At 33.3% G+C, this 15,288-nt stretch overlaps 3 protein-coding genes and 1 long non-coding RNA gene across 7 annotated transcripts; 3 read left to right on the forward strand and 1 right to left on the reverse strand.

Annotated features, from left to right (window-relative positions):
• The first annotated feature begins 921 nt into the window (after positions 1-921).
• Positions 922-2,592, forward strand: LOC119630304 (uncharacterized). Of its 2 annotated transcripts, none has more exons than XM_038019192.2 (2): positions 922-1,043; positions 1,450-2,592. In XM_038019192.2, the coding sequence occupies exon 2, from the start codon at positions 1,515-1,517 to the stop codon at positions 2,415-2,417; it is 903 nt and encodes a 300-aa protein (XP_037875120.1). In that variant the 5' UTR covers positions 922-1,043; positions 1,450-1,514; the 3' UTR covers positions 2,418-2,592. The 2 variants fall into 2 exon arrangements, with proteins under 2 accessions (XP_037875120.1, XP_037875121.1); XM_038019193.2 differs by having other exon boundaries at positions 932-997.
• A 22-nt stretch (positions 2,593-2,614) lies between these two features.
• On the forward strand, positions 2,615-12,115 carry LOC110386339 (uncharacterized). Of its 2 annotated transcripts, XR_009976248.1 has the most exons (4): positions 2,615-2,750; positions 10,355-11,503; positions 11,754-11,834; positions 11,942-12,115. It is a non-coding gene; the product is annotated as an uncharacterized LOC110386339 (long non-coding RNA). The 2 variants fall into 2 exon arrangements; XR_002431545.3 differs by lacking the exon at positions 2,615-2,750 and having other exon boundaries at positions 11,487-11,834.
• On the forward strand, positions 2,745-4,181 carry LOC101740661 (8-oxo-dGDP phosphatase NUDT18). The gene has a single exon (XM_021352251.3). The coding sequence runs from the start codon at positions 2,905-2,907 to the stop codon at positions 3,901-3,903; it is 999 nt and encodes a 332-aa protein (XP_021207926.1). The 5' UTR covers positions 2,745-2,904; the 3' UTR covers positions 3,904-4,181.
• On the reverse strand, positions 5,626-14,689 carry LOC101742997 (peroxisomal N(1)-acetyl-spermine/spermidine oxidase). Of its 2 annotated transcripts, none has more exons than XM_004932668.5 (3): positions 13,059-14,623; positions 12,437-12,557; positions 5,626-10,531 (listed from the first exon to the last, which is right to left on the reverse strand). In XM_004932668.5, exons 1-3 carry the CDS (start codon positions 14,417-14,419, stop codon positions 10,343-10,345), a joined length of 1,671 nt encoding a protein of 556 aa, XP_004932725.2. In that variant the 5' UTR covers positions 14,420-14,623; the 3' UTR covers positions 5,626-10,342. The 2 variants fall into 2 exon arrangements, with proteins under 2 accessions (XP_004932725.2, XP_012551359.1); XM_012695905.4 differs by having other exon boundaries at positions 10,392-10,531; positions 13,055-14,689.
• Positions 14,690-15,288: the final 599 nt, after the last annotated feature.

Here is a 15,288-nt window from a genome sequence, read left to right on the forward strand (position 1 = left end):
TTGAGTGAATTTTCGTTTTCTATCTGCCCGACAATCGAATTTGGATGGTAAACAGTTTGGTTTCATTCGAATTCATTTGATGGAGCCCATTATCTTGTATTGCATATAATTCTCAATGTCGTTTTCCACCTGAAACATGAAATAATTTTCCAACACTTTCAATACATAACCTATAAAAAAAAATTAAAATGTTATTTTACTAATGTTAGGAATATAATTTCGACTGTGTAAAAAAGTTATTATAATGTATACCTACATTATCTCTTGAAAGATAAATAATGAACATATTATTTACTTATTTGTTTATATTACCTATGTGAACTCCCTATCTTTTTTATACCTTCATAACGATAGGTAGGAGGATGGAAAAAATGTATTTGGTCTAACTTTACGCCAATGTACATTATTTCATTTATTTATTTTTTAATTTTTTTAATTAAACTGTATACCAATTAATTGCTCCTTCAGGATTTGTATTTGTTTTTTTTTTCACGATTAAAACCGCGTAGAAAGTTTAGGCATTATAGTTGACGCATGCGCAGTACACATATTTTGCATACATTTATTCAACAAATACAAATAGTAATTTCGAAAGAGAACAAACGTGTTTTATATAAGAACAATCGAAAATGAATATTTACGAGTCATTAAGGACGAAAAAATATTAAAAATTGCAATCGAGGGGCTAACTTGTACATATATTTTTAAAATATATTTTTTAAATAAATAAATGCAGAACAAACAATTATTAACAGTGAACAATCAAGAACAAGTGATGAACAAACGAATTAATAGAAAAGAAGTATAAAATAGGAAAAAATATATTTTTTGAGGGGCTAACTTCATTCACCTAGAGATTTTATTACAAGTTCATACAGATTAAAATGCAAAAAGACTTTTTCCCCAACCTATTATTTATGGGACTTGCCCATTATGAACATATTGATATGAAATGTGCACAGCTACTTAATATCATGAAATGCCTCTCAGGTGTATGGTGGGGTGCTCATCCGTTTTCTATGAAACTTGTGTATAACGCTCTTGTAAGATCTGTTCTAGATTATGGCACATTTCTATTAGATGGTGGAAGTGTCTTGGGGAGTAAAAAACTTGATGTCATTCAGTCAAAAGCTTTGAGAATTGTGACAGGAGTGATGAAATCTTGCCCAACCAATGCATTACAAGTAGAATGCTGCGATCCTCCTTTAAAATTAAGAAGGCAATTTCTAAGCGATCGATACTTGTTCAAATCTATGCAGTTTTCTGACCATACTCTTCATGGAAAACTGCATGAATTGAACAATATTATTCAGACATCCCGTTATTGGCGTCACAAATCGTTACCATGTCTAATAAAAAGCTTTCGTAAATTTTTAACAATACACAGCCACATTCATCGATCTCCATCATTATCCATATTTATGACACAATTCAATTCTTTAATTCTAGCTCCGGATATAAGATATGATATAGGTGTCGGTAAACAAGATATTCTGGAGACAAATATTCGTTTCATGAGTAGCGTTGAGGAACAAAATTGGAGTGGATGGGATTATATTTTTACAGATGCCTCTAAAATCTCTATTGATGATTGTGTTGGAGTCGGTCTAGTTCATTGGCAACATAAAATAATACAAAAGATTAAACTTCCTCCTGAATCCTCTGTTTTTACTGGAGAGTGTTTTGCTCTTTTAAAAGCTGTAGAACTGGTTATTTTATTAAAATCTAAAAGAACAATCATATTTTCAGACTCAAAAAGTGCACTACGAACTATTGAAAAATTTCCATTCCAAATGAAACCTTGTTATCCTATTATTTGCGAAATACGTGATAAGCTTTTGATATGTTCTCAAAGAAATCACACCATTATCTTTGCATGGATTCCAAGTCACTGTGGGATTAAAGGGAACGAGAAAGCCGATCAGCTTGCCAAAGAAGCTATAAAGGATGGAGACTTAGTCCCATACATTAATTATTGTCATGATTTGACTGCTCTTCCCAAAACCTATCTTTGGGAGTCATGGAATGATGTTTGGTTGAGAAGCAGCAAGTTCAAAGGCAAACTTTATGCTGAAATTCAACCCTCGATCTCCAGTAAACCATGGTTCTTTAAAGCTAAAAGTTCTAAAATTGTCACTTCTATCATTTCCAGAATGCGTTTAGGACATGTATGTACACCTCATCATTTAGCAAGGCTTCGTATTGTTGATAGCAATATTTGTGAGTGTGGAGAAGATATTGGTGATCTCGACCATATTTTCTTTTCTTGTTCCCAATATGACCGCACCTCCTTTATGAATTCCTTACAATTACTACAGGTTCCGTTTCCGACTAAAATCTCCTGCCTTTTGCTTTATCCTTTATTGTATTATAATGTATTATCCTCTTTCATAATCAATAATAATATTAAGATTTAATATATTTAATTTATTTTTATTAATTTATTTCCATATCTTGTTTTTAACTAGCTTATCCTTTTGTTTCCTTTTGACGACTTTGTCGCGTGTAGTTTCCCTACCTTTCACTTGAAACTGGCATAAAGTTAAAACTATTGCCATAAAGGAAAAAAAAAAAAAAAAAAAAAAAAAAAACCTATTATTTAAGCCATAGATAATACACAGCTGTCAGTTAGTTTCTACTTGGTATGTGTTTGTTATGTAAGTACCTAGGTAGGTATGTACAATTGTACACGTTAGAAAGTCGCAAGTCAGTGATTTCATCTTTATTGATACGGAGACTAGTTAAAAGTGGTACGTTTGTTAATAATTTTCAAAACTTGATTTATATGTCCTAACTTTATTTGATCATGACTATTCGGTTACGCGCGACTATGATTTAAAGCAAAGAAGAAATACACTATGTTTAATCATTGATTAAAAACATTAAAGGGAAACCTCTGTAAATATGTCGCGCGAAGTAAATAACAGTCTTAATCTATTGATTGAAGGTTTGGGTTTAGATTCAGAGGGGAAAGATTTCTGTGACTTTACAATAGCAGATCAAAACTCAGTAGCAGAATCTCAAGGAATTACGCCTACTACTCCATCTAATTTCAAACCGGTACTTGGCGGCAACGTCACCTACGTCGTTGCTTGTGTTATTATAAACGAGTTCAATGAAGTACTTATGATGCAAGAAGCAAAAGAAAGCTGTGCTGGGAAATGGTATTTACCTGCTGGCAGAATGGAAAAAGGAGAAACAATTGTACAGGCTGCCGTAAGAGAAGTGTTAGAGGAAACTGGTCTTCAGTGTGACCTCAAAACTTTACTTGTTGTAGAAACCGCTGGGGGTTCCTGGTACAGGTTTGTACTTACAGGAGAAATTATTGGAGGTGAATTGAAAACACCAGCAAGAGCTGACAAAGAATCATTACAAGCTAAATGGATATCTAGTTTAGAAGAAATCACATTAAGAGCTAATGATATCATACACCTAATTGAAAAGGCTAAGCTTTATAAACAAACAAAGCCTAACAATTGGCATAAAGAAATTTTGCCTGCCTCCACACCTCATACAAAAGATTTGCTCAGGTTAATAGTTGTGATAAAAAAGAGAAGTACAAACAGATTACATGTACTACTTAGTGAAAAAACATCAATACATTTCCCAACTTCTGAAATAAATCCTAATAAAAGTCTACACTCCACTTTACGAAGATTTATGGTTGAAATGTTTGGAGCAGATGTGAGTCAACATCGACCACTTGGTTTGCTTAACGTAGAGGCAGATCCAAGTGCTGATGGGTGTTGTCTCACACTCCTAGTTGCATTTAGATCTCCTCTTGAGGAAGTCCCTCTTATCGGTAAATGTGCTTGGCAAGAAGTATCCCAAGAATTGGAGAAAAAGCTACTTATAATGATAACAAACAAAAATTCCACTATTGAGTTACATGTTGTCCGTTAAAACTTAAACTAAAAATAAATATTGGCTTAAATTATTACTTATTTCCCTTAATAAAACTATTACTGATTTTATCATATTAAGCTACACTGTTTTTATGTTCATAAAATTACATATATAATTAATAATTAAACTAAGTGTACTAATCTAATTTAACAAATAATAGTATTCCGTCCATTCTTATAAGATATTTTAACTTATTACACTATGTTAATAATCTAATACTTAATAAATGCTTTATGTAGTTATTACATGTTTGCATTACATTTTATTTTACAATATTAACTGACTTTCATTAATACTTATCTTTTAAAGTTTAGATTTCAAGTTCTAATCAAATCTGTTCTTAAAGTATATTATTGGTGAATAAATTTTATAAAATTAATCTCCATAAGATTACTTTTATAAATGTTTCCTGATTAAATGAATGATTATACTAGTTTTAGGGGACAACTTTGAACTGAATTTCAAAATGGCCTTAGGCCTATTTTTGGAATTGGTCTAACACTTAAAGCTTTGCACATAATTACATAATATAGTTGCTCTCCATTACTTGATAAATTTTAAATTAAAATGCATATATGATAATCCTCAGAAAATTGATTGTTATTGTTTTGTGGTAAGAATGGTAACTTAACATAAACTCAATAAAATGTTAATAAACTACTGAAAACTTGTTTATTGTAGATATACTGTTATATTTGGATTTTTAAATAAGAAATTGAAAATAGTTAATACTTATATCCAAACATTTTAATGAAGATACAGAAAGTTAGACCATATGCAACATCATTGTAGATTAAGAAAGATGAATATATTTTGAAGATATTTCACTATTAATAGTCGAAACGAGATGATCGATCGTTTGTTTTTTTCCCCTACCTAATCGTTGGTAGCCTAAGAGGCTATTCCAACTTCGCGCGGACTGATAGGTGAACTCATGGGCTCAACCTGAGAGAATTGCTAACACTAGCTCTAGCAAGAGCAGTGCTTCGCTGAATCTACTACCGGATAGGAATCGCGACCCACTGAGAAGTGAGAAGATCTATGTGCTTAGTGCGAGTTTCTTAACGTTCTCGATAGCGTAAAAGTTAACCAATTTTGTATGCAGTTGGAACAGCGCTCATAGCGGAAAACATACGCAAACGAACCCATTCCATACAAATATGAGCTACCTAACTTTTAGGCTATCGAGAACGTTAAAAAACTCGCACTAAGCACACCGGTGAGAAACTCAGTGGGTTGTGTCTATGGGCTAGTTTGCCGTCGAACTCTGCGTCAGCGTCTACGAGTTCGACGAAGACGGTGACCGGTGCTTATAGATTATAGAGCCTAAAAGCACTGAGAGTGGATCCGGGAGATCCAACCAATGGCGGATCCGGGGGGGGGGTCATGGGGGTCATGACCACCCCCTGAGCTGGTTCCAGGACTTAGGTGGGCCACTAATAGAATATAATGATTTTATTTATATATTTTGTCAACATACAGATTTTATGTAACTACATACCTTCAATAGTTAATTAATTTAATATAATATAATAACTTTGTATAATGGCAAACGTTTGGGAACGAACGCATCTAAATTTGACTATTTGACCCCCTCCTGGCGCCAAAGCTGGATCCGCCCTTGGATCCAACAAGACATGTTTTGGGCGACGGCGGCTTTGCTTTGCTGTTATTTTGTGTTTTCAACGGAGCTTGACTAAAAATAATAAAACAATGGAGTTATTCTGATCATTTAATTAAAGCAATATAAAAACATTACGCTGACTAGAAAATCTATTACAATCTAGCTTTATATCTAATACATCAACTTGATAATTTTTTTAAATTTTGGAACTAAACATTAGTTGAGAAGCATTACATAAATTACTTCTTGTATTGTCCACGAAAAATGGATAAAAGAAGACAGGTTACTACTGGCTTATATTTTCAGCTGGTGATTGATAACACGATAAGATGTTATTTATTCACGAGAATACGTTCAAAAAAGTTTATATATTAAAGCATCGTATGCCATTTTTTCTAATTTCAAACAGCTAAGGCGTCAAACCTCCCTTCTCGCATGAATTCGAGGGACGTGTCATGTCTTTGTGCTTCATTTTGAGCTCACGCAATATAGTGCTGCTGCATTGATACGATAAAATACTTTTAGGTTCATTTAGAGCAGTAAATATTTCCATGATGTCGTCGAATGGTCAGTTTATACGCTTTATGCTACTTATTAACTGTGATAGCGTTACGTTTCATTTGTAATTATTATAAAGTTCTTTCGATACAAGAAAATTACCCACGTTATAATTTAACTAGCAATAGCAATCACCAGAAGATGTGAAAACAGCTCGTACAACTCGTACAAACAGCAGTAAACGGTTTGTTAAGATAAGACTAATTGATTTTATCATCAAGTTCAAAAACTTGTCAGAAATTTTTACTAGGTACTTCAAAGTAATGTAGCCTGATACCGGCCTTTCTAGGTAGCTACACAACAACAAGGAGCTCGTGAAATTTGCGAGGAAAACAAGAGAATTAACCCTTTGCACTCAAGCGACGACGCCCATACATAATACACATAAATCGACACCCGACCGATTTGATGTCAACTCGAGCAGCGCCGATTTCAAGTGTGAACTCAAGCAGTAGGTACTGATGTCTTAACTCGAGTTGGTCGCTGTCTTAAATCGAGTTGTTATCGACTTAAAATGAATAAACTGGTGAAATTTTATTGTTTGTACACACTTGTTTGTTTAATTTGGCCGAAATCGCTTCGAGTTGCTGGTTCGCGCAAGCGAAACAGGCCTCTAGTGCAATTGACACAACAAGGATCTATAGTGAATCATTTTTCTGCATTTGTTAAGGCAGTCAAAGAAGTGTGTAATGCAAAGTCCATAAAAGGTTAAGGTATCGTAATTTATGTAAACGCGGATAGAGTTTTTCGAAAAAATGTATAAACCTATTGTGTAATTGTTTTATTACTTTGCAAAACTAATCCTCTGGTTTCCACTACTAAACACTGCTAGGAATTTTACTACATAAAAAAAAACTTAAGAATAATTATTGTGTCAACATAAAACATATCTATTCTTCTATTTCAGCTTTGAACACTAATATTATAATATAAAAAATAAGTATGTAATATATGTAAAAATATCGATGATTAGTATTTTACAATGGTAGGTACTTAATTCTTCGATGATTTCTAGATAGTTTACAAATGTATAAAACATCGTTAGTATATTCCAATTGATAATTTCTGCATAGTTAATTACTAAGCAATATTAAATAGGTAATAGTCAGTTTCTAAATAATTAAAAAACATTTATAACGGAACGAAATTTCCGAACGTGCGATACCACCCCCCGCTGAGACAGAGCTCTCTGAGCGCGAAAACACATGCCCTCAGCGCGCGCGACGACCACTAGTAAAATATTGCGAGTCTTAGTTTAACTGTACGATTCTCAACTCATTTTGTATTTTATGTTAGTTACATATTGTGTCGCTTTTTATATTAAAACCTCATACCAAATCAGTGTAAACATTATTTCTATATCATCTTCGCCAACAGCCCGGAACAACGAACTCACGAAAATTCACAAAAGTCCCGCCAGTCGGACTTGTAGTGTTAAACATTTCATTTTGTGAATAATTATTTTATATTGGTGAATAATTTAAAATACTATTTTCAAAAAATGAGAGCTCTGAATCACCAAGTGCGTTCCGTACCATGTGACGTGGTGTACTGTGTGCTTTTCTCGCACACTATTAAGTGTGCTACGGCTTATGACTATTTACTTTTATAGGAAATAACTCTAATCATTTACGGCTCCACCATTTCATATTCATATTTACACTCGACTCAGATTAATGTACCTACCTTAACTTCCAAAGACCCCGAAATAAATAATTAAATTTTATTTATAAAAAAATTCTGAACATTTCAATCGAAATTTCACAGCAACATTTTTCACAATAACAACAATAAATTTCATATTACTAGTAAAATGTACCTACTACTAAATATGTATCTACATTTCATTATATTTTAATCTCATCGCGATCAAAAAAACTCAATTCAATTTGAAATAATGTTCACTAAAATTGCACAGAAATTACCCGATGGTTTAAATATCACACTCGAGAAACAAACAAAATCTTATTTAAATAAAAATTACTACTTGTACTAATTTTAATATTATACAAATTAATTAATAAATGGGGAAGCATCTTCTTGATTGATCCGATAGGTACAATTCGATTCAGCATACGTTTGAATCGATCTGCTTTAAGGTCGCATTAAAGAATTTAAATAAAAGTTGCTAGATCAGACACTTCAGTCGATTGTATTATTAAAAATCGTAATTTGCATATGTAGGTACCTAGTTCAGGAACCCAATATATATTTTAGAGGTGTGACTAGGCAATGCTTTTATTAATAATATAATGAGTTATGTATTATATTCTTTTTGTCGTTATACCACTAAATGAAGTCTAAGTGATTAAATGAAGAAAAAATCTGATTTGCATGAAGAAAAGTTTCATAGGCTTTGTATTATCGAATCAAGCGATACAAACTTCAATAAGTCCTGCGCTGTCATTAAAATTTTGTATATTCTTAATATTATTACCTATTTCATAAACAAGTGAAAAGCTCCCGGTCCATCTGTCGTTAAATGTTTGCCGGGACCCCTAGACTTAGTGAATGACGCCATCCTCCTCGAGACATGGGGTCCAAGTCTAAAATGTATAATAAAACGCTTGTGGCACTTCCCCGTGCGGGCTTACCATACACTCTACTACGAGAAATTACGCAAATTTATTTGAGTACTTTGATTTCAATCCTTCATCGTAGAAGTTATACATGAACAGGTAATGTACGGATTTGATGAGAAAAATTGGTACCAATCTGCGGGATTTCAACAGCTCTGAGCCTCTTATTTGGACGAAGGCATTAATCCGCATGAGCCGGACACTCGGAATATAAATAAATCGTTATTGATTACATTTCAACAGTGCATTCGGTAGTCTCTTATAGAAATCTGTAAACTAGATAGTTTGCAACCATATATTCCAGGTGATTCTAGTAACTATTTCTTGTAAATCCAGGTAATACCAGGCTAGCTTTATTAAATTGAACTATCTCACGTGGTGCTTGTTTCGATTTTTCGAAGTTTTTAAATGCAATAGCAGAAGTCAATGGCGATATCGTGAAACGTAATGGCGACTTCCTCATAACCGAAAGAACTGAAAAAATTGAGAGCAAGAAGAAAAGCAACAATTCTCTTATGATTCATTGGTGGACTGCTCATGATTCCTACAGCAGTCACGCTGTAATTTGTTCCTATCGTGAATGATTACTCGGGTGATGATTATCAATCATGCGCTGCACTATCGCGGCGCACAGGGAACAGGACAGCTCCTATTTTTAAATATGTCTAGCATACATACTCTATAAAGCTCAGCAGTGTGCTTAGTGCGAGTTTTTTAACGTTGTCGATAGCGTAAAAGTTAACTCAAATTTGTATGGAGTTGGAACGTTTACCACTAGAGGCGTTGTTCCAACCGCATACAAAATTTGGATTAACTTTTACGCTATCGACAACGTTAAGAAACTCGTACTAACACAGAATGTAAATTCATTACATGTGACATAATTCGTGACCAAATTAAATGACGGTCCAATTATCAAACGTGCACTACACCGCGATGTTCAGCATGATACGTAAAATTGTCACAACTATTAATTTTCTTTAATAATCTTTATATATTTAATTCTACTGTACGTGTATACGTCACTATATTCCTCCTAAGCGGCTGGACCGATTTGAATGAATTTGTTTGGGCGGCGCCCTGGATGGTTTAAATTCACAAAGGTGGCGCTGCAGTCGGTATCTAGGTTATTTATGTATACTACAACTTAACGGCTGGATCGACTTTAATGAATTTTTGTGTATGCATTCACAGGACAACGTCTCTCGGGTCTGCTAGTTTTATGTAAATCTTAAATATTTGAAGGAATTTTTTGGTTACCAATATGATATTTTAATTTCATTAAGATCCCCTATAACGATATCATTGTACCTATCCCCTATTTAATAAATTAATATCCTTGTTTAGATTGTTATCTATTAGTGATACATTGCTTATTGTGTCGTATTTATATGTCGAGTTGTAAAATTATTTATAATTTTGATAAGTGTCTCAGTCTAGAAAAGTTTAGTGTTTTCCTTTAATTCAGTTTTTTCCAAATTTATAGGTACTTATTATTCATATGCCTTTTATAGATTCGACGACGTTTCTCAAGTAATTTGATGATGAATTCAATGGCAACTTTTTTGTTACTAAAATATTACTAGTAAAAGTAATGTTTTGTATGAAGCCAGTATCGCAACAAAACAAATTTCTTCGAAAACACTTCGTGTATACTGAATTTAGTAAAACCTTATCACCCTTCCAGCTGTATTCCTTGTATCCAAGAATTGAGATCCGCTGAATCTGGACAGTCAAGTGTGCCTTCTGACGCTTCATCAGGTGCTAGAAGTCTTCGAGCTGCTATTTGACCTGATAAATAAGCACCATGTGCCGTAGAATAATAGCTGCTGTGTGTATGCTCTCCGGCAAAGAGTAGAACAGGCTGAAAAAGAAATTCACCACGATACTTTTTTTTTACGTTCTGCATTGAATACAAGGAAATCTCTCGAATATTTTTTAAGTAATGTTTCAAAATTAAATATGACAATAGAAAATATGCATATTTTTTTCTTTATAATTCAATGTTTACATAAGTGTTATAAGTAATACACATTGATGAAAATGTTCAATTAGATATTTAAAAATACAAGTTTGATTTGTTTGGCATTAAATATTACATTAAATTTTATATAGATTTTTATCCACTTTTAATAAATAATTCGGCAGTGCTCTTTTGGCAATAAAAAAAGGACTTAAAAGTAGGCAAATACATAAATGACGAGATAGTGTTTCCATTTCTTGATCAGAAGTGTATATTGTTATGAAATCAAATATAAATATAAAAACAATGGTTCTACTTTTTACAATTAACCATTACCTACCTAATGATTGATTACCTAATGAATGGGTAGAATGGTCTGAAATAGTTAAAAGTGAACACTATTATTTAACCGGTTTTTACCATGGTTTCTAGTTTCAATCAGTTCTCAATATTGTGGCGTTGTTGCAAGTATCACGATCATGGGGTATACTGAAGATTACTAGTAAAAATAATGAGACGCTTAATCCTGCCATTGATAAATACATTCCAGAATCCAGAACTAATCATTACATTAAGTTGCCCAAGCCACAACTATTATGCAACCATTAATTATTATTAACGGTGTTAATTCGAGGTGTGAAAGGCTATTTGGTTTAAGCGACATTTTTGGAACTTTACAGGAGAGCCATTTCAAGTTTAAAATTTGGAAAACATATCATAACACGAAACTTCTTAACCTAATTGATTGGAGTAAGCTTAATTGAAGTTCAATTAAAAACATGGTAATGTTGATGCTAATACCAAATAAAACGCACCTCTAGTTACAAAGATAAATGTCGTGTAATAAGCGAAATGAGTCGTCTATTATCAAAGGTGGCAATCTGTGCATTTGGACAAAAAAAATTTATTGATATGTCAATACAGATTGATTTGAATATAATCGTCTCCTTCAAAGAATACGGTTCAAAACCTGCATTAAATAAAGGTTAATAGTTAACCTGTTATTTATCTAAGATGTCGTTCCGAAGAGTTTTGTGACTGCCAATGGAATACAAAGTCAATAATTCGTTTTTCTGATTTACCAATCATTGTCCAAAAGTCAGATTGCCGGCTTTGATAATAGTCGACTCAAATGTCGTCTTTCACCCCTTGATATGTGGATACAGATAGTCTTGAAGACAGTTTTGTATTGAATACTAACCAGGTTCGTTTTTTAGGTTTATACCCTACCCGATCTGGTTTAAAAAATATATAGAAAAACAGTGTATGAAAACAGTGAATGCCTTTGGAATGCTAATCGTTTGTGTGCAGAGTTGACCTCGGCAGCCCCATCTACGTCTCTGAGAGTGTATCCTACGCGGGGCACACATATGCGGACGAGATTAGAAGAGAGTCGTTTTGACTCGCTCCTTTGTGTATCCCGAAACCCAAAAAGATTAAAATTAACTAACAAATAAATAATATTATTTTCACTGTGGTCTCGTATAGTTATGGTTTTATTTAATTTTGCACTTACATCTCATCAAAAAATATTGAACATTTATTTTGAACTGTCCAAAAATGCAATTTTAATCTATTTTTCTTAAAGACCAACTATTAGTACTTTAGAGTATTGGTAAATTAATGTTACAGCTTTATACTTTTTATTTGATTTGGCATTTAGTGCATTTAAAAGGAATAGTTATTTTTTCAGAAATAATGATAAAAAAAATGAATATAATTCAAATAAGATGCATATTTACTATTATACACGAGACATAACACCTCAGAGTATTTTAAGTTGTTATCGTTTTAGCATATTAATACCTTCTTATCGTGTACATTTCTAAAGATTGGTTGAGCAAGACTCTCTACATCACTTTGACTGGCTCCAACAGCAATTGCAGTATATGATCCTCTCGTATAGGGCTGTTCTCTCCAACTGGTACTGAAGAAACATAATTCATTACATAAAGCAAAATGATAATGAAAATAATGAGGTGTAAGGAACAAAGAATAATTTCCACTTAGCATTTTTTTGAGGCTTTTGCGAGTTATAATTTTATATAGTGGTAAACACACAAACTATATGTTGCACTTATTTATGCATAAATTTTTTTTTTTTTATTATTTTCGCTTCTGTGTAAAATTTACTGTTACAAACAAATATATTTTGCTTGAGCAATATTATAATACTTTTTACTTTCAGAAATAATGGCCACTCCAGATCAGATTCAGGTCCAGACACCATATTTATCATATACCATCTGATCCTAGAATTGTCTTTCCAGTGTTTAGCATAAGTAGCAGTAGTTAGGCTTGTACTTGTAGCATTGTCAATGTCCAAGATCAATAATGACTATACTCCATTAGGTAAATAGTATGTCTTAAAAACAGTTAATCAAATCTCTATAATCACCAATATGACAATATAATAATACATACTGACCAAACACATTTTTGAGGTTCCGGTACAAAAGGGTCATTCAGAAATTTTCGTAATATTTTTGTACAAGTTTCTGCCACCTCTTCCATAGACAATGTTTCCATATACTCTGCTTCTTTACCAGAAACCCATCCTAATAAGAGAGTTTCTGATACTTTACTAAATGAGTAAATTTTTTTGTACCAAGACTGAGACATATCTTCAGGTGTAGTAGGAGTTTCCCACAAAAGCATTATTTCCGTTATATCTGGGTTTAAAAAGGGTCTCTCATACTCTAAGTATATTTTATCTACAACACCAAATAATAATTTTTCAATTGATTCTATTTTGTATGATGGCAGCTTTGGTTCAAATAAACTTGATGCTTTCTCTTTGAGAACACCTAGTGGAATAGTACAAATTACATGATTTGCATGAAATGATTGTCCATTTTCGCACACAATCTCAACATAATTATTGTACTTTTTCTTTGGTTGTTGAGTCATATCTTGTAAAGAGTTTTCTATATTAGGTTTTAATGATTTGTCAGGTGAAATTTTAGAGTTGTCTTCTATCACAGTTTGATCAGAATCTTCAGATTCCTCACCTGTATCATCAAGTGATTTCAGTGATTGGTTTACATCAGAATCCCATATAATTTTCCTCACCGCATGGTTTGTCAATATTTTTTTATCATTTATGTTTTTCTTTAATGGGTCTAAAATAGAACTAAAACCTGAAGGTATCATAATATTACCTCCTTGAAGTTCAGTATAACTACCTAATTCAAGAAGATCTACTTCATCCATACTGTGGCAACCTGATATGCAGGTTTCACGTTTTAACAAACAGTCAAATATTAGTCTTCTTAGCTTCTTTTCCTCAGAAGATGGCAAGCGCTCCAAATATAAAGTTGCTTCTAAATTTATATGCTCTCCAACGCTGTGTATATCTGGGGGAGGTAAATATTGACACAAGAAATACTCTTCGCATCGCCTAAGAAAACATACGTAGGCCTCATGTATTTCATGCAGAATACCAAACGGCACTTGCTTGCCATTTTCTGTAGCTGCTATAACTTTATGGGGCTTCGGTATATTTATTATATTTACTAGATTGTGGGACATTGCTAATTCAAAGATAGGATTTCCTAAAACACCATGAATCCAATTAGCACCGAGCTCAACATTATGACTCTTCATTGGTATAGATATTATGCGTCCACCGATACGTTTTCTTGCTTCTAATATTAAGAAATCTTCCATGCCATTTTGAAGCAAATAGTTGGCTGAGGATAAGCCAGCTATTCCACAGCCAATGATAATGACTTTAAACTTTTTGGAACTATTACATTTTTCACTGGAACCTAAATTTTCGTCACCCATAATAAGAATTCGTATTTAGTGTTATGGTATGCTTAAAGCTTTAGTATTATTTGTATATGACCTATGGGCTCTATTTTGTGCTCAGAGTAATTAATAGGTAGGTACCTAGGTACTTGCTTTTGTAATTACTACTCTGAGATTTTGTGTTGTGTACTATATTTTGAATGATTTTTGACATTCAGCTTGGCTGTTATGAAGTTTGATTTCTAATTTGCAAAAGGCAAAGGAATGCCTTTTCTAAATAGGAACACGACGAGTTACAGGTTTTTATGGAACGTAGTGTTGAAAACTCGAAACATGTTTTTTTATTGCATAGATAGGTATACGAGATCACGATCCACATGGTGTTAGATGAAGCCCACAGAATAACAGCTGCCTGCGGCTGCAAACTGAAATGCAATTCTTGCTTCAAGGCAGAAATAGCTAGGGTGGTGGTACCTACAACTACCTTGCGGAATCACAAGACTTTCTACTTGTACTTATTGGTGAATAAGTACACAAAATATCCTTTTGCGGGTTTGATGTTACACAATGTTATTCCTTCACCGTGGAAGTTAAATAAAAACACTCGTTATATACATAATTCATTAGAATTTTTTTTACCTGCCTGTGGGACGCTATTGTATCGCTTGTTACGAATGCACCGAGCGTTTTATACTTTAGTCAACGACGACCATTGTTTTGTTTGACGTGTAGGCATACGAGCACACGGCCCACCTGATGGTGAGTGGTTACCGCCGCTCATGGACGACATTAATGCCAGGAGAAGAACTAAGCCGCTGTCTACAGTGTAATACACACTGCGCTCGGGAAAGACCGTGGAGGGGAGCTCATTTGAAACCCAGATGTAAGTGGCAAAAATTTTGATC

Source organism: Bombyx mori, chromosome 23, assembly GCF_030269925.1.
Source record: "Bombyx mori chromosome 23, ASM3026992v2".
NCBI lineage: Eukaryota > Metazoa > Arthropoda > Insecta > Lepidoptera > Bombycidae > Bombyx > Bombyx mori.